Source organism: Epargyreus clarus, unplaced genomic scaffold, assembly GCF_041222505.1.
Source record: "Epargyreus clarus isolate Ecla_fem2 unplaced genomic scaffold, WU_Ecla_fem_2.2 ptg000008l, whole genome shotgun sequence".
In the NCBI taxonomy this organism is placed as follows: Eukaryota; Metazoa; Arthropoda; class Insecta; order Lepidoptera; family Hesperiidae; genus Epargyreus; species Epargyreus clarus.
In genome coordinates, this window is record NW_027332216.1 from 2,245,135 (window position 1) to 2,271,447 (window position 26,313).

The 26,313-nt window shown below is 34.7% G+C and overlaps 1 protein-coding gene across 1 annotated transcript in view; it reads left to right on the forward strand.

Moving 5' to 3' along the window:
• The window catches only part of LOC140744100 (uncharacterized), a 132,788-nt gene extending 110,480 nt beyond the window's left edge, over positions 1 to 22,308 (forward strand). Inside the window, exons 6-12 of the mRNA XM_073075569.1 lie at positions 6,960 to 7,058; positions 8,333 to 8,451; positions 12,072 to 12,227; positions 12,983 to 13,217; positions 14,851 to 15,063; positions 18,990 to 19,242; positions 19,594 to 22,308. Coding sequence (XP_072931670.1) covers positions 6,960 to 7,058; positions 8,333 to 8,451; positions 12,072 to 12,227; positions 12,983 to 13,217; positions 14,851 to 15,063; positions 18,990 to 19,242; positions 19,594 to 20,820 — 2,302 coding nt within the window. The 3' untranslated portion in view covers positions 20,821 to 22,308. The remainder of the gene's footprint in view (positions 1 to 6,959; positions 7,059 to 8,332; positions 8,452 to 12,071; positions 12,228 to 12,982; positions 13,218 to 14,850; positions 15,064 to 18,989; positions 19,243 to 19,593) is intronic.
• Positions 22,309 to 26,313: the final 4,005 nt, after the last annotated feature.

Genomic DNA, 26,313 nt, shown 5'->3' on the forward strand with positions numbered 1-26,313 from the left:
TTGTTCATATCATGTGGATTATATTAAATACAATCAAGGACTGTACTTTGACAAAATTACCGATATGAGATTAATAAGGGACGAATGGAAAATAGTCACCTATTATAACATGAATCCATATTGGCAAGGTACAGAAGCATGCAACAAATATATAAAATATTTAGGTACGACATGCAATCTTCTTAAAAATATATCGCATTGTGACGTAATATCAACGCAATTACAGCAAGAGTTCTCGGAATTACATTACTATAACCAGCTGTTGCTAAGTCAGCATTCTAGCACGCGTGCGGACATACGTAAGCGCCGCGGTCTTCTTAACGGTGTCGGATATCTGGCGAACAGTCTGTTCGGAGTACTCGACGAAAGATTCGCAGAACAGTATAAACACGATATACAATTAATTAAAGACAATGAAGATCATTTGATGGCACTTATAAGAAATCAAACTTCCGTATTAGAAGTGGAATACAACGTTTTAAAAAGAAATGAGCAATCCATTAATAAACAACATAAAATGTTAAATTACCTATCAAATCAGTTTCAACATATCCAGAATGCTTTAAAGACTGACCACGAGAGAAACATCATTATGAGTGATTTTACTTTGGGAGCTATAGCGGCGAACAACATGTTAAGACAGCTAGCAAGTGTGCAGTCTACTTTGTTGGATACCGTAACAGATATATACCACGGTAAATTTAATTTTCATTTAATTTCTCCGGAGCAGCTTAAAAGCACACTCACCAGCATATCAAGTCATCTAACAAAGGATTTAACATTGCCTATTAATAACTTACATAACGATTTTAGAAACGTATACAATTTATTGAAAATAAAAGCAAGAATGTCAGAAGATTATTTATTATTTGAATTACGGCTTCCTTTGGTAACACGAGAACCGTTTGAAATCACGAAAATTTTATCAATACCACGTATTATTGGTAATTTTAGCATGGCTCGACTTATACCGATAGCAGAATACGTTGCTATTAATTTAAGAAACGAGAAATACTTAACATTATCTGAACAAGATATCAACTCATGTCTACACGACGGAATAAATGGTCGCCTATGTTATTCAAAGGGCCCTATTTATCATCTTAAAAAATTATGAAAATTTATGTGAAATGGACCCAATTACAAGGAAATGCAAGATCAATTATGCTACCTGTACTAATGAATGGATAGAAATTAGCAAGATAAATACCTATCTATTCTTCTGCTGCGGGAGTTGCTACATCCGTGTGTTATGTGAAGATCATGTAACGGCTACTCGGTTAACAAATGCAGGAATAATAACAGTTGATCAAGGATGTTTAATTAAAACTGAAAATTTTACAATCTATGCGCATAATGAAGGTTCCAGTAGCATTCACGTTGAAAATATTTTTTACAAGCAGGACATAGAACCTATCAATTATATGATTAATATAAGCATTCCTACCCCTCTGCAGCTCAATAACTCATTCTCTTCTAATGAAAAACAATTAGAAGAAATCAAAAGACAAATTCACGGTCTCAAATCAAATGAAAACTTATCCCAGCGGGTGTCCTATCATGACGTACACCACTACACTTTAATTTATGTAATCTTGGGAGCTACGTTGGTCATTGGCGTGATCGTCCTGGCACGTAGAGTCCGTAGCAGGCGCTGGACACTTCGGCAGTCGGCGGTGGCGAGGGCCGAACAGGCGGGTTCTCAACCAACTGTCATCGAGCTGCCTTTAGCGGCAGAATCCTCGAGCGTAAATAAATGTGATCGTGAATGTGATAATCAAGTGCGGTGTGAAAGTGTGTATAGTGAAATACCTAAAGTGCATAAAGTGAATAAGTGTACAACCCCTATGCCAAGAAAAACAAAATTCACTTAGAGACTTTAGATTCTAGCATAAGGACAAAATGGAATCATCTTGTTACACTATCATACATATTCATACCTACATTTCATTTCATCTTTCGCCCTTGGGAGCATGTACGGTGCAACCGTGCATTTGCTGCAGTCAGCATTTCCCAAGCCGCGCGCACGTCATTCATTAAATAATTATATTTTCAAATCAGTTCGCATCAATTAGCCAACAAGGGCGCCGCGTTCTCATTTATATCAAGTAGTTTTAGCGCATCTCATTCATTACAATTAAGTATCGGTTTTGGACAATATAATAATTACTCCATAATTCGGTATTTTATTTATCGCTAATAGTGTATGCAGCAAGAAACCGTACAGTGCTACTACCGTCACACAAACATTTAAATTTTGAAAGCTTAATAATGCTTCGCAGTGAAACTGTTGGAACACACCTTATAGGAGAAGTAGCAGTAGTGTTAATATAAGGGACACTAAAACCCAATATTATTGAATAATTTAATAAATTTCCGTCTACTTAAGGTATCAATTGATAAATGTAGATCTTTGGTAAGAAAAATATGAAATAGCGTGCATTAAACGAAGCATTCTAACTTCGTTCTTAGGGGTAGAAGCGCATCGGCTGATCTGATATAGGACTCTAATAGAAAGTTAATCACTTATCATCAGATGAAATGCAAGATCATTAACTTCTTCTATATCACAAAAATATCCACAACGCTGATCAATATAACAACCACCATGCCACTGGTGTGACAAATCCTATCAATTCAGCACTTAGCTCGCTCATCGTTATTAGTGGAACAATTCCCAAACTGGCGGCAAAATTTATGGCCGACGACGTGACAGAATTAGGTAAATATTTCATCTGTATTTCAGTGTTTGCAATTCCAAGTACGGATGCGTATGCAGTTTGTTGAATTACAGCTAATTCTGTTTCACTGCTTAGGTTTATTTTGCCGTGTATTGATTGTGTGTTTGATACATTTTCTATGGGAAGGAAATTTGGAACTTTTTTTTTTTTCATTTTATTCCGTATAGAAATTGCATATTATAGTGTCAAAGTTACCATTTTTATTAAATTAGCTGAAGTAATACAGGGTTTTTCAATAATTGAAACTATAAAAAATAGCGAAAAATGCTGACACGATTTACGAGGCCGATCTTTAAAAAAATGGTATTACCGCGTCCGGGAATCGAACAAGTTTTTTTTTTTATGAAAAACACCACCAGTTTGATTGTGGCATCGGATGCCTAGCTACAAATTTGTAATTTTATTGTTTATCCTCTCATAATTACTTCAATAAGACTTTAAGTATTAAAAGCAAACTAAATATATCAAGCCAACTAAACTTATACTCAAAATCAAACTACAAACAAGTCTTGCAACTATTATCTAACTTAATGCCATCTCGGCGGGTTCCCTTGGGAATAAATCAAGTCCCAACTCCCCAATTACTTAAGGTCTGACCAAAGTTACTAAATTATTTTCTGTCGGCGTCAAAATGGTGACCACTGATGCGACGTGACGGGAATGAATGAAAAAGGTGTTTATTCCCCACAGCGGACGTACACGTTACGCACGTCAGAAATGATAAAAATAATAGGAGTTAGACAAAAAATACTTTTGTCAATTCTTTCTTTTATTCATTCATTCACTCAGTTAATAGTTAATTCGACCATTCATGTAATCTTTCATTTGTAAAAAGTCATTTCATTTGTAAATATGTAATAATATTTTGTAACTATGTATATAATATGTCAATTAATAATTTCATTTGTTCATTATTTTTTTCAAACGTTAATTAATTTATTCCTTTGGTCGAAAATCATAAGATTTTCTTCTTTTAGACTTTTTATAACTATTCATAACTGCACACCAAGATTCAATGTATTGTGGGTGCCATGGACGCATGCGAAGACTAATACACAAACAGAATCTAAATCCGTCATTAAGATATCTGCCAAACCTATTGTTGTCACTCAGTTTATGTCAGACCGTGAGTGACCGCTCTGCTATGCGAATCTCATTATGAATAATAATTATTCATTAATACGATCACTTGCTCTGTTGAACACTTACTTGTCTATTCATTCATTAAAATGTATTATTTTTGTGTAAAACTTGTCCAAATGAAGTCATTCTGAATTTCCATCTTTAATGGCACAAGTTATACGTCCGTAAATACATTTATGTTTCTAAATTAAAACATAAAAACGTTATAAATTGTTGGAAAATTGTTTATTAAAACACGGCTAATAAAATACATTAGATGTTCCAAGAATTTTTCATAACTTAAATATGCCATCTTTTTACTTCATTCATTATTTAAAAGATGATATTATTTAAGGTAAAAATTGTAAATGATTTTACACTTTCTACGAAGAATTTTACTTGTTTTTTTTTACTTAATAGCTTCGAAAAATTGTAAAACGTATTTTAAAATAATTATCTATCATAATAATCATGCCATGTAGGCGCCGTAACGTTGACGTTCATCCATTATTGTCCTACTGCTGGGCGGGTCTCCTCTCAGAATGAGAAGTATTCGGCCATAGTCCACCGCGCTGGCCAAGTGAGTAATGGTAGACTTCACATAGCCTTAAGAACTTATTTTATTACATCTCTTAGATATGCAAATTTCCTCAGGCTGTTCTCCTTCATCGTTAAAACAAATGATAATTAATTTCTAACACGTACATAATTTTGAAAAATTAAAGGCCCCTTCCTGCAATTCGAACTTCGGACTCCTTGATCCATGAGTTTAACCATGGCTATGGCAATCAGTAAAACATAATGTAGCCTAAACAAAATTGATATTCCGCGCCATAATTAAGTCGTCTCAAAATGGCGTCTTGACAGCAAATCAAATTGGAACTTACAAATTGCTTTAATACAGTTCCAAGTGTCACAAAACCTCCCCGAATCATTTTCTGTCGGCGCCAAAATGGCCACCACTCTGGTCGAGACGTGACCGGCATTGTAGATAAATCACCCATTATTATATTCGCACTGATTTACGAGTGTATTTCGCAATCAAATTGCCGAAAGTGTTAGTGTAGAAAGGATATGAAGTCGTTTATTTACTCTCTGAGAGTTATTTAAATTGAATTTGGATATTTAAATATGATTTAATTTAAATCCGTAGGTATGCTTAGAGCGGAAAGGAAATTATCTACTTTAAATATCCTTAATTTAAACCGGTATACTTCGAGCTGAATGTTACCACCGCAACACCAAATTCCAGCGTGAAGCTGATCTTGCGTTATGCTAGAACGGTGGTGAATGCTGACTTACTTACTTGAGGCGACCATCTTAGATCTCAGGAGTAACAACGCACCTGTGATTGGCTGTATTCCGAATATAGCCAATCATCATAGTAGAGTTCGAATCCCATACACCTCCTGCTCATGTTGCTTACAGATGTCAATGAGCATCAGTGACGAGTTATATACGAGGGACCTTTGATTTTTCAAAATTATGTACGTATTAGAGTGGACCCATGGTCATTCACTACTCGTTATTATTTTAATTTTAACTCTTTGTAGACACCTAAAGTTTTAAACAATATACTCTGTTTTCGCATTTAAACAAATATAAGTCTTTCGGGACCCCGTGACGTCGGGGCCCTGGGCATAGGTCCCATGTGTTTTTATAGTAAAAACGGAACACACAAGAAATATTAATCGATTGGCTTTGAAGGAGTGCCGTTTTTATTACTAGCTCCTATTTTCCAATGAATAAATTGTCACACCTTAATATAAGGGTTTGTTACCCTGCGTAGGATCTGTTACGAGGTAATAAATTTATAGTGTAATTGGGTTGTTTGTTAGAAGTTTCGAAGCTTTGTTGGTGTCCGATGAAATATGTTATTAAACTGACTTTATATTGTAATTTACAACTCAAAACAAAATATGACAAATGTTTACAGAGTAAGGGAATAATACATTGTATATTTAAGAATAAGTATAACTTACTTCAATAGAGCCTCCAAAACTCTGTCAAGCCGTTTGGGCTGTTGTGTGCCAATAAATGAGACATACTGAATAAATGAGATATTGAAGGTGGTTAAATCCTTTGTGGTTCGACTCCGGCGGCACCACCGCCACACCTACTTCTGCCTTATAACAACAGCGTTAAGGGCTGCTGTGTTCTGGTTTGAAGGTTGTGGTAAGGGAGAAATACTATACCGAGGCGTTCCAGCTTGGTCTTCAGGGGTAGCGACGCATCTGTGGCCGATCTCAGGTAGGAATATCTGATCCTATCTATGGTTTATTACAGATGTCCATGGGCGGCAGCAGTCACTTGCCATCACAGGTGAACTGCATGCTCGTCTGCTACTCCCATATTATAAAAAAAATATATACACTCGAAAACACTATTTGCAAAAAAGATTAAAATTAGTCCCTATGCTACTAAAAACCGATATCTATTATTTTTTAATAGTTCTGGGACAATTTATAAAAATAAAGGTATCAGTTTTCATGCTACAAAAAATCAATAACTACTAAAACCTTCATAGTTTTGAACGGTTTAATATCACGAATAGTTTAAAGGAAAAATAGAAATTTCTTTTTCTCCAAAATAATTTTCTGTTGGCAGCCAAATAGCGACCACTGTGCACGTGACCGGAATGTAAATAAATCAGCCATTATTACAGTCGCACTGATTTATGCGACCAATCAAATTGCCGAGTGTTAGTCTGGAGACGACGGCGGCTATTGATCTTCCTACTTCTATGTTCTAACTTGACATTTAAAATCTTTGTTTAAATATAGTAGTAGTCGTTGTAATTGACATTTTTTGTAGTTGTTTCATAAATCTAGTCGCACGACAAAACAGTAACCAAATTCCGGGATAAAGAATTTCCAAAAAAGTTTTATGTGCGAAAAAGTCTATAATTAATTCATGAGATTTATTATCTATATTTTGTGGAAACAAATTAGAGTGTTATATTTTCTTATGTTTTAAACATATCTAAACACGCGGTAGCGTATCAGCGAAGTTCTCATAAAAGGAACTGCCAACACAGCACCGTGTGTTATATTCATATTTTCAAATGGACCTTTACTAAACTTCCAATGTTCCCAGGTCGTACTGCGAACGAGTGTTCCGGGACTGCCGGCTCCAGACCTGCTATGTACAATCTGCTGCGTACCCTGGCGTGTATCCCAGAAATCTCCACTGTAGGTATGTATTAGCTAGGTAATTCATACAGAGTAATCAAATAGACATACAATGGAAGACAGATCTTCACTGCAAGTATTCATGCACTGGATGCCTGGCTTAACCAAAGTAATCCCGTATAATCTTAACAGAAGATAGGCACTTTCTGGTGAAAATTACCCGACTGGGACTTATGAAGAATTTACGGTGAAAATAACCAATTTATATATATTTTAATTAAAAATTTTAGGTTATGTTTACTTAATTCTTTGTGTTTATTTCATATTGAAATATTGTCCATAGAGTTACTAATAGTATATTTGATTCTTTATTTTGCCTATTTCTTTTTAATCTGAGAGACATTAAATTAAAGAAAACTGCTAGGACTACTATCCAGTATTATCGACAAGAAGATCTATTATGTATAATTTAAAAATATACAGCAGTCTATAATTTTAGAACATTTTATTCCTAACATTTTGTATATTACTTAACAATTGAAATACGCTTGAAATTCAAAAAGTAAAATACGAAAAGGATGATGAATTCGCCGGCTATGAAGTGCACATAAACTGCACGCCTGTCACTTCAGTGCCATAAAAAGCACTTTGTCCTACCTCTAGGGGCCTAGGTAACATAGAGGTCGCTATTGGCAATACTTTTTTATCCTCCTGCATACTTTTTATCCTTTCTTCCCCTGGCACCAAGCCAAATGTGAGCGGACGATTGTGAAGTGAGTAGGTAGGGGTAAACTGGTTAGTTGCGTAACTGGCAGCGTTGTTTTAGAGCAAGTTTTGAAGGCTGTACAAATTTCGAAGCGTTTAAGTTTATGGAAAATGCTCGGACATTCTTAATTTTTTTTTTCTGTTTAAAAATGGATGGTGAGCGGATGATTGTAAAGTGAGTAGGTAGGAGTAAACTGGTTAGTTGCGTAACGGGTAACGATGTTTTAGAGTAAGTTTTGACAGCTGTACATTTCTTAGTTTAAGTTTTTGTAAATGGCTCGGGCATTTTTGTTCTTTTTCGTTATAAAAATGTATTGTAAGAGAACAATTGTAAAGAGAGTAGAAAGGGGTAAACTGGTAAGTTGCGTAACAAAATTCGGAGCATTTAAGTTTTTGGAAAAAGCTCTGGTATTCTTTTATCTAGTCCTTTTAAGAATGAATGAAAAGTAATGCCAATAGACTTTGTTAAATGAAGAAATGGTTAATTTTTATGTCTGATTGAATGATTTTTGCGTATGTATTGTTGTTGTATGTAAGCTTTTTTCTCTCAATAAACTGAATATTTTTGTCCAGGTATCATCTAAACACACGGCTTCCATACATCAAGCTGTATATAGAGAACGAAGAATTCAATATAGACGGGCAGCGATGCGAAAATATCATGACATGTCCCATGAGGCCCATAACGTCAGGTAAGCTTGTTTTATTGATAACACGTTTCGGGTACAGTCATAGGTCAGACACTCGTATCTAAATCAATAATTTAGACTCACTTATTCGAGGCGTTCTAACTTAGTCCCCAGGAGAAGCAACGTATCTATGAACTACCTCAGGTAAGTAGGTAGGAATGTACTCTTATTTGAGGTTGATTACAGATGATACATGTATACTTTATTACTTAAATACACTTATTTTAAATCACTGTGGTTAAGAAGTTTCAATTGTTTATCTTTTATTCCTGTTATATTATAACATAATATTAAAAAGACGTATTTATATTACAATTAAAAAGATCTACTGTTTTTATTTTTTTCCACGAAAATTTAAGCGTCAATAACTTAGCAAACATTAAGTCCATTCATAGGGCACGAGAATATATTTCATACTTTAACATTCGTAATAATTCTAAATTGAAACATAATTCTTACTAAAATAACGAATAAACAATGATTATTCTAACAAAAATATGTATAGATACAAAACCCTTACGTAAAAGACCGCTCTAAATATTTACCTAAAAATATTCCTATGACTTCAAAAACATTGCGCGGTTTCAGCAAGGCTTCCCCTCGAAATAAAACATGTGTTCCGTAAATAAAATGCAAACTTCCTCGTAGGTAGCTGGCCTCGACAGCCACGTGATTCATTTTACCCCAAACCACCCCGTAAATGCTAAATATATCTCTGTTTATCCCTAAACACCCCGATAATGTTGAAACGCTGTAACCGACACTTCTGTTACATAACAAAGTAATATTCATATTTTATTTGAGTGATGATTATTTTATTTAAGTTATCTTCTTCGACTATCCTATCCTTATTGGTGCGACCTTTATATAAATAAATAAATAAAAGTAAAAATATGCTATTGGAAGTCAGTGTTAGTGTTAGTTTCGGTATACATTATAAAATTACTACCACATAGATGTTTCATATATAAATATGTATGACTTAATATTATAAACTATTAAATTCAATGAATTGAAATAAATTTTAATTAGAATATGTCCTTGCCAGTGATGTTCTTGCCAGCAACATGCAAGATGTGGAATGAATTCTTCCGGTATTGTACGTCTTTGAATTGAGGTATTCCCGGAGCACTGTCATGAGGCTCTTCAAAGAGGTACAAAGAGAAAGGTGTAAAGTTCTTCAAAGCCGGCGATGCATTGGCAAATCCTCTGGTATTGTTAATGTCCGCTCGCGAAGTTGACTACTGTCCATAAGGCAGCTCGTCAGCTTTATCAAGGTTATTTAATATTTATATAGCTTTATATAGGTTATTTATTTATGCATCTTTCAAGAATGCATACGAACAAATGTAGATTGTAAGCATTCTTCACTAAACATCGTATATTTGGTTCATACTTTTAACGAATGTTGTATTTGGTACGGCTCATAATATTTTTGAACATTACAACAAAGCCTCAACATAACAAAATACATTACAATCGTTTAGTCACTTACAGCGTTCCACTCAGAAGTCGCCAGCTAATTTTGTACACAGTAACGAGGGTACGCAAACTTTTGACAGCTCCTAAGAACGTAATATCGGATCGAAGTTTCTGGAAGCGTTCAGATTTAATGTCCATTATTGGACGTTCGTTATTTACGATCGCAATAAATTACGCTCACCTCACCCCGGAATAACGATGGAAATTATTGGATACTTCGTAAAAAGCCTAAAGGGAATATAGCTGTGAAATATTATATGAAGTTTATGTGTATCCTCGCCCGCTATTAGCAGCTTTGATGATGTATGGGGGAATTAATCGCTTATATTCGAATAAGTACGCAAGTTTTGGTAATAGGATAAAACTTTTACAATGTATCGATAATCAGAAAGATAGTAGAACTATAGAACACACCTTTATTCTTTACAATGTTGTTGTAATATTCAATTTATTTTATGGACATTTTTAGCAAATTGTATCTCATTTTTCCGTGCATATAATAAAGTTATTAAAATGGATGTTTAATTCTCCCGGTATTCCTTATTTACCAAATGCAAATAAAATGAGCAAAATACCGCCTTTATGCATAAAGTCACAGAAATAACTCATAACCATTAAACTTCACAGAATACAAAGCTATGAATATTAAACCTAGAAACTTAATCCTAATCCTGATATTAAAAGCGTTTATCTAACCTAAATTCAGGCTAGTTTAAAGTTAAAATCAAAATACCAGAGAATATTTCGGGATACACAAGAGAACTGTACCCCTAGTATGAGTTTTTACGTTTTTAATAAAATTACTGTTTTTGTATTTGCTTACGTATTTCCCATACATTTCCAATCAGTTCTGATACAGTCCGCTGGGAGCACTGGTTGGAAATGTATGGACAAGTACGTAAACAAATACAAAAACAGTCATTTTAGAAAGACTGAAAACTGATCTGAAACTGAAAACTCTCGAAGTTTCGGACACGTCCGAAAGTAACTTCGTATATCCGTCAACAAAGTTTTGGGTCTCTCAAATAGTTTTTGACATAACTATCCAATGTTATCTATTCATCAGTCCTTATAAGTCCATTGCTGAAATAAGCCGAAGGATCTGATGTAAGGACCGTTGGTCCTACGTGTTTTTGATCGCAATAATCGATAACTTGGCTCAAAAAGGCGCTGCTCTTCTTTCAATCCCTCAGAATGTAAAGATGTTCCCGGGAAAGTAAGTGTATAATAACAGACTCAAATTAATTATCTCGAACAAACTGAGTTTGTATGCTACGTTTAGCCGTTAAATTTCTAGAACTTATGGATTTTGTACAAACTCGACCAATAGTTGTAAAATTTCTTAACTGTACGTCTATTTTCACAAATAATCTCAAACGTGTGAAACACGTGAACTCCGCAAGACAACTACGGAATATTAATTATAAAGCCCAACTCAAGCTTTACTTTTCTGGATATTTTAATTAGAAGAAACCGGCGAACAGCCTCCACTTATAATAACTTGCCTAGTCAAGTTAAACTTTGTAATGAACCCAACAGAAATCGTCAAAATTCTAACTATTAAAATCCCTGAATAGATAAAAATGTTAATTTAGGTAATAACTTTATTCTTGGAGGAAAGTTTAGTGAAATTGTGTTAAGTTTTATAAAAGGCCTTTTATCTTTGCTTCATAACTTTTATAATTGACTCCAGTGAAATATGAGAAAAATATTGTAACTACAATATATTTCTTTCCGTATAACATTTTATTAGATAAAACAGTTTGTAATACCACTTTATAAACCTTATACTTCGCTTTTAAGTAAATCACTTTTTGCTGATTTTTTGAAAAATTCCATGTCCTTCGGTATGTCTAGGGAGGATTTTTTTAATATAATATAGAAATACTCGTATCAAACTAATGTGTAGTATACCTGATGGCAAGTTGTCCGGTCATGGACATTTGTAATCAACGCCAGATATGATTAAAACCCTACCTGGGGTCAGCCACATGTATGTTGCTACCCTATATAGACATTCATCAAAATCATTCATTCAAGACAAGACAAGTGTGCTATACTCATGAAACCAGGATCAAGTTATATCCATACAAATTTTGTAAGACCATAATAAAATTTAAAAGAAATCTTCTTCGACACAGGTTCAGAGAACTGTCCGTATGACTACATAAGGATTTACGACGGTAAGGACGAGTCTGCGTCCGTGATCGGGACGTTTTGCGGGATGGGCAAGTTCCCGTACTCCATCATCGGGACTTCCCAGGACTTGTTTGTGGAGTTCGTGAGCTCACCTGCTGGTAAGACCAAAACCCTCTTTATCGTATAGAAGTAGATAAATAACAAAGTAGAAAGTGGTACTTATCAGTAAATAAAACTATGATGACCAGCATGACGTAGTGGACACCATTAATCTGATTCAGAGGGTTAGTTAGATTCCAAGAATGGCAAAGTTATAAATAATGAATGTATATTTCTATTCTGCATCTGTCCTGTGTTCCTTAGTATGAGTTCTTACGTTTTTACAAAAATTACTGTTTTGGTATTTGTTTACGAATTTGCCCATACATTTCCACTCAGCGCCCCTAGCGGATTGTATCACTGATTGGGAATATATGGGAAATTACAAAAACAAAAACAAAAACAGTCATTTTTGGCAAAGCGTAAAAACTCATACTAAGGGTACTGAATACTTGTGTACCTATCTTTTTTGTATTCATGACATCGACGTATGTCAAGTATATGACAATAAGGAAGAAATAGTAGCCTTCAGTTCATTACATGAGCGTTGCTACGCCCTGACTACGCTAGTGCTACGGCGGCCTACGCGATGCTACGCAAGTTGGTCTTATAATTACATACGAGTAAAACGTGGAAAATAGATTTTATGCGTAATATTGGTTCCGAATTTGCTTTGCGAAATAAATATTTACAATTCTACCAGATTATAATATCAATATGTGGAAGTATTAATAGATTGTATAAAAATAGACCCGTGCGAAAATATGTAAGTTTCTAGCTAATACAAAATTTGAATATCACCCTTTTTATTCAGGTCCACTACTCAACACGGGTTTCCACTTCAATGTTGGCAACTGGCCAGGTCACGTGGAAGCTCCAGGGTCAAAGATTGGTAACTGCGACTGGCTCCTCACAGCGGAATCATTGAAGAAATCTGGAGATACCGAGGGTATATTCCTGTCAGTGGCTCACTGGTACCCGCCTCATACGTCCTGTACTTACCTGATGCAAGGGTTCCCTGGTCAAGTCGTGAGGCTGTACTTTCCGAGGTAAGTCTGTCGCACCCAGAACATGAGATATCAAAAACATAATATGAAGTTCCACTTGCGTTTACTACTAACGTAAAATGAATACCAGAATATTAACTTACCGTAAATCCAAAGCACTTAAATTTAGCACAAATATTTCAGAGTCAAACCTATTTGGTTTGTCTAATAATATTTAAGAATAAAATTAAAAAGGCTTCTTACTTCATTGAATTCGCTTATTTCCTACAAAAGGCGATTGTTGCATACTTTACAGACATTGCTTTGAATTTCAAAATATTTTTAATTACAAATTTAGAAGTCAGTTCTTCCATTCATAATATTTCTATTTTACAAATACAAGAATTTTTAATAACTACAGCTATCTTTTTATTGGCATATACCCTTTTATCATACCCTCAGACTATAATTCCTCACAAAGTAATACATTACATTTTTCTAATAACTAACGACGTTTTTGCTCCAACTCTCTCCGTAATTACATTCCGGGAATATTTAATATGAAGAAAATTGTATTAATAAATAACTTTTATATAAGATCTTTAATATCGTAAATGAAGGTATTTCGCAAATATGCTTTATATGCAGTTTTATTTTTATTTCGCCTTTGTTTTTACTGTTTAATATATATATATATATATATATATATATATATATATATATTTTTATAATATAAGATTAGCAGACGAGCATGCAGTCCACCTGATGGTAAGTGGCTACTGCCGCCCATGGACATCTGTAATCAACCCCAGATAGCCTTTCTACCTGAGGTCGGCCACAGATGCGCCGCTACCCCTGAGGACTAAGCTGGAACGCCTCGGAAAAGTCTGTCTCCCTTACCACACCCTTCAAACCAGAACACAGCAGCGCCTGACACTGCTGTTATTAGGTAGAAATAAGTGAGGAAAATTTTTCGTCATTTGCTTCATAGACGCTATAAACTAGGAAACATAACGTTTTATTTTATTTTGTTGTTAGCCAATGAAATCACTTTCGGTTTAACCATTACAGTACTTTTGTATTTATGCTTTGATTAAGTATGGTTTAGTATTAGTTTTGCCAAGTATATACGTCCTTTGTCTGATATAATTTCGTATATTAATTAGTTTATATCTCTCATATTTTTTTAATTACTTCACTCCAAATGTCAATATTTGAATTACACTTCAATTAAAACAAATTTATTCGTAAACACCTTCCCGGTATTTTACATATTTGCATCTTATAGTGCCATGAATGTTCTCTATTCCTAATAGATAGATAGATATTATTTATTACATAACAATAATATACAATTATGTAGTTAATCGTATGCAATAGGCGGCCTTATCGCTAAGCAGCGATCTAAGGAAGATAGTGGGGAAAGTTAGTGAGGATACTTAGTTAATTATTACTTAATAAAGTATTGTGCCTGCTTTATAATCTTTATTTATTGGTACATAATATAATAAATTAACTTTAAATTTAAATGCACCAAAAATGTGTTTTATAATGAAAAAATATGATAATACTAACATTTAGAGAATGCAATCAGGCATTAAGTTTGCCCTGTTGTACATTAACCGTGTGTTTGTGTTACAATAAATATATAAATAAATAAATAAATTAATTAATTAATCAATCTAATTTTCTTTAGCTTCCGGATCAACCGCATAGAGTCCCCCATAGTCCCCTGGACGGGTGACTGTGGGGAGTCCCTCACCCTCTACGACGCCCCCCGGCCTGATGACGCGAAGATCATCAAGACCTTCTGCGACACCTTCAGCAGGCCGATGGAGAAACATGACTTCGTGTCCACCGGGAACGCTATGTTCGTGCGGTTTGAAAGCAAAACTGGCAGCTATAGTGGGTAAGATACCCTTATTACTATCTACTTTACTTTACTTACTTTGCCTACTTTCCAAAATAGTGTTACTGCTTTCTACTTTACTATACTGCGCAGACTGCGGGGCGGTGCCAACAGCATCCTGAACATGATTGAAAGCAGATTAGACTACCGATACGTGGGTCATTGCTGTGCCATTTCTAATGGAATGGCATAGCAATGATTTCACAATATGTATAACATATTAGTTTTAGATTAAGTACTAACATAGGATAAGTCTATAATGTAATACTAACACATATGAGTCCTGTGGCTTGAAATAAAAAAGTTATTATTATTATTATACTTACTTTAACTACTTCCTTTTTCCTTATAACTTACGTTACTTAATATTAATTTTACTTGCTTTATAAATTTCGAAAAAAATGTAACTTACCTTACCTACTTTCCTTTTCCTTATAACTTACATTACTTAATACAAACAAACCTATTCTGAAATAAAATTTTATTATTATTATTATTAATATTAATTTTACTTGCTTAATAAATGTGAAAAAAAATATTAATATAATATTACGAAAAAATTAGAAACATGCTCTTTTCATGTGCTTTTATCCCTATAGCTTTTATTCCGTTAAGCTCCCGTAAGTTAGAAATTTTCAAAATCATTTATATTTGTTAGGTATTCTGAATTTAATATATCTACACCCACATTCTAAAATGTATTTTTTCTGTCATTTCATCAATTTTAAGATTTTATTTAGTAAAGAACTGTTTAACTGCTTGGATTCCCATTCCCTTGTTAATAATTAGATATTTTATTACTAATCCATTATTTCTCTTTCATACCACAATATAGCACTTAGACTAGGTATTTTCACATTAGCACATAATACCAAGTTCTTGCCAGTTGCCTAATATAATATTACAGCCATTATGGCGTAATTGAATTCCATTACGACATTAGCTTTGTGGAGTCACTATTTGCGGTTTCAGAATGCTTTTTTCTTTGTATTATTCGTTTATTATCTTCTATTGCAACAATTATATACCTACCTAACGACTTATGGGCTCTTCTGTAACTAAAAGTTCCTCCCTAAAACAGTAAACCCTAAACAGTGTTAAGCGCTGCTGTGTTCCGTTTTGGAGGATGTGGTAAGGGGAGACCGGGGTAGGGTAATCTGTAGTTGACCTCAGGTAGGAATTTATCTTATCTGGGGTAGATGACAGATGTCTATGGGTGTCAATAGCCATTTACAGGTGGTCTGCAGGTTCATTTGCTACATCTATATTACAAAAAATATTATAATTTTGTGTAAATCTGACAAAAAATATTACATATTTAAAACACAAAATATAATTAGCAACTAAAAAAAGATAAAATATAACAGGTTGACGTGAATGGTTGCATATAACCATTATATTGAACCGTAAGGAAAATAAAAGAACATTGTAAGGAAAATCTGCCGAATCCATGAATGGGGTAGGCAAAGCTGATGTCATAATGGAACTCAATTACACCGTTATGGCAGTCGTTATTAGCTAATCTCCGACCCACTATTATAGTTATAACGTTATTATCGGTCAGTATTTTATATTATAATATCAGTGGTTTGCTTATAGAACAATTTTATTTTATATATTGGAAGCAAAAACGTTGATAAAGTTTTGTGATATTGTACGGTGTTGCACATATGCTATAAGCATGTATGAAACATATATGATATAATGATTTGCAATGTTTCGCTGACTATAACGTTAGATTGTTTGTAAGAGAAAAGTAACACGTTCACGCAGTCTGCCTAGTAGTGAGTAGTTACTGCCGCATATGAAGGTGGTAGAACCCTTTGTGGTTCGACTCCGGCGGCATCACCGCCACACCTATTTCTGCCTCATAACAGCAGTGTTAAGCGCTGATGTTTGGCTGTTATAACACAGGAGTAGCAGACGAGCATGCAGTCCACCTGATGGTAAGTGGCTACTGTCGCTCATGGACATTGGACATCTGTAATCAACCCCAGATAGGATTAGATATTCCTATCTGAGGTCAGCCACAGATGTGCTGCTACCCGTGTAGACTAACCTGGAACGCCTTGGAAAAGTATGTCTCCCTTACCACACCCTTCAAACCAGAAGACAGCAGCGCTTAACGCTGCTGTTATGAGGCAGATATAGGTGTGGCGGTGGTGCCGCCGGAGTCGAACCACAAAGGGCCCTACCACCTTCAAATACATACTCGTAGTTCCTTACATAGTTCATATTCCAAACCGCTATTAGATTACTTGTCTACATTAGATATCGAATCTACATTTTTATTTTTAATTTCGAATGTAATTTACGATGTTTTCCTTCACTGTTAAAGCTAGTAATTATTTATTTATTTATGAGGTTTTGTACACTGAAAAGTTATAAATAGCAAACATCATAAAATACAGTACAAAGGATTTTTTAAAAAGATGTGTGTTATGGAGTTTCTTTCGCTGCTTCTTCTCCATTACAAAACACCTTGTGAAGTGGTGGTAGTTTTACTGACATTCAAAAAGTGGTCAGTAAAGAACCTATTTTGAATTTAAAAAAATGATTTGATTTGATTACTATTTCCAATACGCATTTAACTTGGATAAATCAGAGGTTTGGGTTTCGAACCTAGAACCCCTCGATCGAAAGTCCGTAACCACTAAGCTACTGCTCCAACAAATATAAATAATCGTAGTAAAATAACACAAATTTGAAGCCAGCGCATAATGGAAAAGCAACAAAGCTAATGTCATAATGGAACTCAATTACACCGTTATGGCTATAACAGTATTAGTTAACTGCCCGGAGCTACTATTATGAAGTCACCTTATTGTTCACTTCCATATAGTTTGTCGTTTTTGTAATAGTTAACTGGTGTTACCAAATTGCTTATTATTTGTACTGTTTACTTATTTACGATTTCTTATCGCTAAAAACAATATCTTTAGCGAAAATATCCATAATTTCACTGTCACGCAGTTAATGGTATAGTCCACGCGAAACTGCTAGTCCGCTCTGAATATAGAAATGAGTCGCGTCGCCGTAGCAAATTGTATACACCTGCTCGCAACAACTTCAGAGCGGACTAGCAGTTTGGCGCGAATTATACTCTAGTTACCTCTCTAAGTATGAATGGATCTATTTTTTAAACTTTGCAATAAAAGTTAACTGAATAACCTTCATGTCGTAAAATCTTACAAGACTCGTTCAAACGATAAAGGTTCTGATAAAAATAATTGTATTCGAAAGAAGTTTAAATACTTTCTGACTTTTACTTCAACTGTAATGATCGTAGTAATAAAACTTCTGTAGAAATATTTTCTTTGAAGCGCTAATTTGCCCTCATTAAGTATTCGTATCGGGCTAATCGACCCTATTTATAAACTGTTACGGGTCGTTATAATTATAACCGTTATTTATAACGGTCGATTACCGTAGACCATTACCGGTTATCATTGTTTTTATTACACAAGCGGACGAGCATACAATCCACCTGTTGGTAAGTGACTACTGCCGCCCATGTACGTCTGTAATCAATAAGATTAGATTCCTTCAAGGTTTGTTATAGGGGTTTTACGATGGTAGGACACTTTGTGGTTTCACTCCGGTGGCACCATCGCCACACATATTTCTACCTAATAACAGCAGTGCTAAGCGCTGCTGTGCTCTGGTTTGAAGGGTGTGGTAAGGGACACATACTTTTCCGAGGCGCTCCAACTTAGTCTTCAGGGGTAGCGGCGCATCTGTGGTCGACCTCAGGAAGTAATATCTAATCCTATCTGGAGTTGATTACAGATGTCCATGGGCGGCAGTAGCCACTTACCATCAAGTGGACTGTATGCTCGTCTGCTACTCCTATGTTACAAAAAGGGTTCCGTATTTACCCTTAAGGTAATTACGAATGAAAACTACAATAATGGTTTCGTTCCCAGCTCGTCCCTTTACTACTGGGCTCATTACGACTTCTTCAACAACACGCGGTTCGGGGAGCCTGTGCCTGGTACCGCCTGTGACGAGGTGATTGCCTCGTGGAAGCAGCGGGCTGGCAGGCTGCGGTCACCACTCAACACCCTGGTGTACAAACAAGCACCCCCTGGGGAGGACGTCCACTGCCTGTACAGATTTGTCACCGATAAGAGGATCTACGCACGAGTTATACTTACCATCTTGAATGTGAACTTTAAGGTAATTTTAATAAGCAAAGTACTTAGACTCCGCATGCGTAATATTGGGTACTTGAAAAAAATGCGAACCTAACGAGAGAAATCAATATCCTAATTTGTGCAGATTGTTGACTCTTTTATTTCATGGTTATGTACTTTAAAATTAAACACAGCCTAAATAGTATTTTCACTAGTCGTTAATTTTCGGTAAATACAAAATTGATTAGAAAATTATTTAAATAAAAATATTTTTATACACATGTACAATTTCTGTGGATATTATCATTGTTGGAAAAATCGTTTTTGGAAAATACGGCTTTACATCATATTAACTTCAATTAAGAAATTAATTAAAATTCTCTTTTTGTTACAGGAACATCCATATACACCAGTATCTTGCCAAAACTGCTACGAAGATAGGGCTGATAAATTGATCATTTGGGAGCCGTCACCGGGAGGCAAGACATATAATACTTCGATAGTAACTACCACCCCGTTGCCTCTTCATCTAGCTGTCCAACGGTCCCTTGGCTCGTGTCTTTGCGCCAAACACGCGAACACTGTCTCTCGTGTGCGACCATACAGAGTAGTTTCATCCGGAGAATCACTAAACCTGCAACTTATTGTAGATAACGCTCATGCCGCAGCCTCGTACTTCAAAAACCCCTCTCCGCTCTTTGAAGCTCGATACGAATTCGTTCACGGCCCATTGTGTGGCCCAGCAGTTTTGGCAGCCGCGTCAGACGGGGAAATTGTATACCCACATCTCGAGGCACTAGGCTACACGGAACCACCGAAGCGTATTCAATGTATTTGGGATTTAGAGATAGAAGAGAAGCGAGACATTTGGCTGCATTTCGACAGCATCAAATTCGCATCGCGACACTGCGACGATGGCAATATTCAAATATACTTGCCAGGTAGGGTTGAACCGTACTTATCGGTGTGCGGAGAAAATGTGTCGTTGGCACGTGAACTCCCAATATTATCGGCGGGTGAACTTGGTTTCGAATCTTTAGACGATCCGCTTGTGATTGAGAAGGAAAAGACGAGGTCAATTAGGATCGTATTCATAGGCAGCGCTTCTCCAGCTAGAGCTACATTCAAAATAGCTTGGACAGGATTATACCATTTGCCTAAGAATTCTGATGGAACCCTAATGACGTCGCGTCTTACTGATAGTGGGTCTGTTCAGTCTGGCTCTGGACAAGGATGCGATTTTATATGCCCAGGAGAAGAAGCTCTCTGCATTCCTGCTAGATTAATTTGCAATGGTGTTGTCAATTGTCCAAACGTAACCACTGTTACTGGAGAAAGAAAATTCTGGACTGCAGAAGACAAACGAGCCAGGGAAGCGTATTCCGAAGACAGTCTACGTCGACTTGGATATTTGGATCTATTGAGTGGGATTCCTCTGGGTCAGCTTCACGATGAAGCACCGGAGTTATGTGTTGGAGCGAGGAATGCTGGGAGTGGAGATTGGATGGCTCCAGCTTTGGGTGCTGGGCTGGCCATCGTGATTGGTCTGTGCGCTTTGGGCGCTGCGTGGCGTCTGTGCTGCCGCAAGAGGTCTCCGGACGAGGAGTCACTGGATTACTGACATGCGGCCCGCGGCGCACCTCACGCGCCGCCCTCTCTTCACTCCAGGTCCACTTCAAGGGATTTACCCTTGGACTGGAGTCTACATTGACAGACGCTATATTGAGCACCTGAACCCTCCGTTGTTGTTAACTAAATTATTCTGAACACCTAATATCATTATGTCTATAGTGCTTTCATTTTTCTGTGTTTATTATAAAATCAATGTAATTGTAAAATCTTCTTAGAATTTTAAAAATCTTATCTAGAAATCTTTGCACGAATTCTCTTAATGAGATAGACGAAATTTCGAAACGTATGACTTATTTTGCTCCCCTTTTAAGCTCTTAAGTGGTTTTAAAAGCCTCGTTTCCTGATCAAATAAAAATTCTGCGGGAGGGTGAACTTTCGGGCGCTCAAACGAAATGTTTTGTAATTATTGTATATAATCCTATAGTTAAACCCTACATTTAATGGACGCTTGAACGAACGATCATAGGTTAGCACAAGGTGATAGTAGCCATACTGTAAGTCATCAACATTAATATAGTACTGTAGAGTAATGGTTTTGATAACGTGATAAAAGTGTTAAGTAATTTGGAACCTTTGTTAAACCCTTGTGTTATTAAGTAGGTTTTCGAAGGTAAAGAAGAAAGAGTGATTAAAGCAAGTATTTTAGTTGCACTTACAAAATCTGAGCTGAATGAAGTTAGGTAATTGATTTGTGATGACTCGAACGTGTGTGTAATTGTGTATAGTACTTGAAACAGTAGTTTTGTAAATGTTAACGGAGAAAGGAAAGAAAAGAAAATGTAGGGAAAGTGAAGTGATAATGTAAGGAAGGGAATTGATATTTGTTACCGGTTTGTAGGTACCGGAGTAAAAGTGGTAAAAATTATCAGAGTGGACACTTTCAGCAGTGTGAAACTGTATATGGACAATGTTAAAAATTACAAATGATGTGTTTGAGAATTGAAGTAAAAATGGTGTGATGAAGTTTTTTTTGTTTATAGACCATAGATTAGTAATCAAATATACTCCTAATACTACATTTTAAATCAGAATAAGATGAAAATACAGAATTACGAGAGCAGAAAACATCACGCTAACTGGTCCCAACAAGCATTTATATGAGATGGTTTTATATGAGATCTATTACACTGATATAATACCAGATATGCCCAATGAGTCTATTTGACTAATCTATGGTTTGATAGATACCCAAAGATTTTCTTCAAACAAGATAATAATATTGCTCAATTGTTGTTAAAGGTATCCCGGTAGGTAATTGAGTGAAAGTTGTTTTGTTATAAATCCTCTTAAATATAGATATTGTTAGGTATTATATACTTATTTATTTGTTTTAGTTTCATTAAAAATCGCATTTATTTAAAAGTAATCAATTAAAGAACATCATACTGTAAATACTAAATAAGATAACTAATATAAGATAAACAGACCCGATTTTTTCGTCATTTTTATTTATAAAAATTACAAATCGGCGTAAAGGAAAAATTTTTATAATTTTCTTGTTTCAATTAATTGTTATATCTTTTATCTATTTACGCTGTTTCATCATCCTTCATTCAATCATTTCAATTGTAATTATTAGATATATTTTGCACAATAGTTTCCATTTTCACTGCCTTTAGTTTAATAATAATATTTGTAAAATAAATAAGAAGAAATACTAAAAATAAAATACTCAGTAAAAAAGAGCTCAAAAAAGTAGAAATAAATTTCAATTTTTGAGTTTATTATAATTAAATAATTAATTATCAGTATTTAAATACAACATTCATTATTATTCTATTATTGTGTTGTATTTTTCGCGTGTAATTCGTTCAATAGACATTGTTTTGTATAACTGTAATTTTATTTTAAATTAAAATAATTTTGTAAAGTTCATAATTATTTTGTCAATTTCATCGTTTTGTAAAAAGACGCAAGTTACATACAATTGGAAGTGTTAAAAAGTAATAATATATTTTGTACAAAATATTTGAAGTTTTATTACAAAACTATTTATTTACAAAACACATTATTCACGACTTTATTTATTACGTGTGTATAAAAAGTTCAATCAAATAATGTCTGTTTGTCTACCAGGTGTTAAGTGGTCATGTGTGATATACTATCAAAAATAAAGTTAATAAGAGTCATATATGAAGTTTATTTACAGCTAAAAATGTAGCAAATTAGACACTAAAGTTGCAAGTAAACACTGCCGCTATATTTTATCAACGAATTTTACCACCTTTGAGTCTTATTAGTTATTCCAATTTGGTTTTCAGAGATAAACATTTAAGAGAAAATAACTCTATCTCTATGTATATTGTATATGCCTTGTGTATATTATAAATTCATTTATGTGCCGATGGCACTATATTCTACCTAAATAAGTATACTTAGTAGAAACTTTGATTTAAAACTTGTCTGAAATAAATCACAGCTAACTGTCAATTTATAAAAGTTATGAATACACACTCATACTATTCTTATTCTTTTTTCTTATCTACTTTTCTTTAAAATTCCATATTTATGTAGAATATGAAACTACGCTTTGCGAAGCGATAGAAATTCTTTAAATTCCACTAAGTATCTTGAAGGAGTATAATAAGTATCTTGAAAAATATTTATAAATAATACGAAATGCCGCTCACGATAGCGTAGAAATATGCGAATAAATATCAGCGTACCAGCAAGGTATTATAATTTACATTGTTATTTTAAATTACAATTGTAATTAAACATGGGAGATTTCATTTCTAAAGTTACTTTTAAATAAAACTGATAGTACATTTAACTATTAATGTTAATTTTATATATTAGTTACCGTACTCATACGAAACGCCTTTACCAATTTTCACCAAATTTTATATGCGTATTCAGTAGGTCTAAGAATCGGCTACTATCTATTTTTCATACCTCTAAGTGATAAGGGTTGTTCACTCTTAACATATTTTTATTTATATGGTAGCCGGCAGGTTTGCCGGGTCAGCTAGTGTTACTATAAACATACACAAAATAACAGTATAGTATAGCACAGACGATAATAACAGAATAGACATAACATATGTAATAGAACAAAACAATAAAAACAATCGAGAACCTATTTAAAAACCGTATGACTAAATAATGACAAAATATTAATCTATTTTCATTTGTAAAATTAAAATTAAAAAGAGGAATGGAAATTTTAACATATATTTTATTTTTCCACTTTTATTTATTAAGTCACTGTAACAAACTAAAAGTTTCTGTAAAATATGTTAATAATTTACTTACTTATTTTATTTTCATTTTATTTTTACGTTCAATTACACTTTCAAAAACTGCACCATAGTGGCGCGTTGACGCGCGTCGGTAAATATTGGGCCACCTGAGGGCGCTCCCTGAGATTTATTCCCGTTTTATTATTCACCCGGCGACCATTCCGGCACGGGAATTTTAGAATTTATTCCGATCTTTGCTCGCCTGGAACTAGGTTTCAAAATGTCTGCGAAAACTCAATTCAATTCTGGTGCAATCAAATTAAATGTATAATGTATGTAACGTAGATCTTTGGTAATACCAAAACGTTTTTACGTTATTAAGAATTAAATAAATGGTACCAAGTACTTAATGGATTTTTACGCAGAAAATCTTGATGATATACTAAGACTATAGAAAGTGGTACAAAAATTAGTAGTAAAATAAAGCAAATAAAAATATACTAACATAACGTGAACGAAAGCACCATAGAAATATTACAATGATATAGTCCGCGTAAAACTGCTATTTCGCTCTGAATACAAAAATAAATCGCGTCGCCACAGCAAATTGTATGACTGCCTGCTCGCAACAACTTCAGAGCGGAGTAGCAGTTTGGTGCGGACTATACCTTCGTAGATAACACTTATTGGGTCATATTATCAAATCGCAAACTTTGGCTGACAAAAATTGGTTTATTTTAATTTTATTACTAACGTAAATCTTATTTATGGCTTACAATATAAATTCCAATTCGATGTTAACTTCAATAAACTCAAGCCAAACTCAAGCTGCATGGCTCAAGGGCATCCGTCGATAAATATTAGAGCACCTGAGAGCTGTTGGCGTGGATTTATTTACATTTTATTATTCGGCCGACGACTCTGGACCGAATTTTTGAATTTATTCGGTTCTTGGTTCAAACATGCTTGCAAATGTTTGGCGTGTCAGTAGAAATATTCGTGGAAGATTCCATTTCTTAAACAATTGGATATTCTGCGCATATGTTTAGTACAATTCAAACTGGAGAAGCCAAGTCACTGACCATCAGGCGTGTCAGCTAGTTTTAGTATAACTACTTGTACCGACAGCATAACATATTCTCCAAAGCACTCTCAAACGCACTTGAATTTTATTTATTATTAAATGTATATGATATGGTTAAATATTTTCTAAATTTATTCTTAAGACTGGTCTCTTACAAACGATAAGTCTTTTACACAAAAGTCTTCAAAAACACTGTAGCTGAAAATACTAACTTAAACCTTTCCGTTTACAGTTTTTCCATTTAGTCATTCATTTCTCTTCATTTGAGGGATGACTTCAATAAGGTTATTTATTCACTGAGCCGAAGATCCAAGGTCTGATTACATATTCATATATTAGCGACATAAACCGCCGAACTTTAAAACGGCTTAAAACCTAATACAAAAGTTTAGCGCGATTACACTCGGCGATTAAGCCGCGCCCTACAAAGGCAGCGGTTTTTTAAGCGATATTTTTTTTATTTTAAATTTATCGCATGAATGATTTTATTTACAATTTATATTTTTAACGATGTTGGTGGTTCGTTATTTTCTTTAGGGGTGTTGTCTTCAACATGGGGTTGATAAGTGCTAGACCACGAATGGATACGGTCACTATGGTTCAAATCTTCTCGATAGTGTATATAATTTCGCTTGTAATCTTGCAATTCACGGGACACGCACGAATATAGTCGAATATATTGATGTATCCACTTTTCAACACTGAAGAAATCAAGCCTATATTACATCTTATGAGCAAATAGCAAATGGGTAGCGCGTTTTATAAACGCCCGTCTACATCGCTTCTAAGGGCGCCACTATATGACAACCTGCGCTACCACGAAACTATTTTGAACAACGTCGGGTATAGCAAGTTGACACGTCAGCATCACGACTTTATCGCAGTCTTTTTGGGATTGTATTAATACAGAATCGCAGGAAAAGTCACCGTATGTTTACTAAAACCTAACCAAACTTCAGTGCTTATAAGAAATGCGAGTTAGATGTAAGTTTTGATAGGGTTGTCAAAAAAGATGATAGACATTTCGTAAAACGAAAGTAGGGAGTAACGATGTAACAGTGATATTTCAGTTCATAAGAATACTACGTTTTTGAAAGAAAGTTTCTTTTGTAATATCCCAAATATGACAGAAGTCTTAGTAAGATGGATTTATGAGCGTTGCTGCATTTAAAAGATTATTTAATATATCTTAGTAGGTAGGACCCTTTGTGGTTCA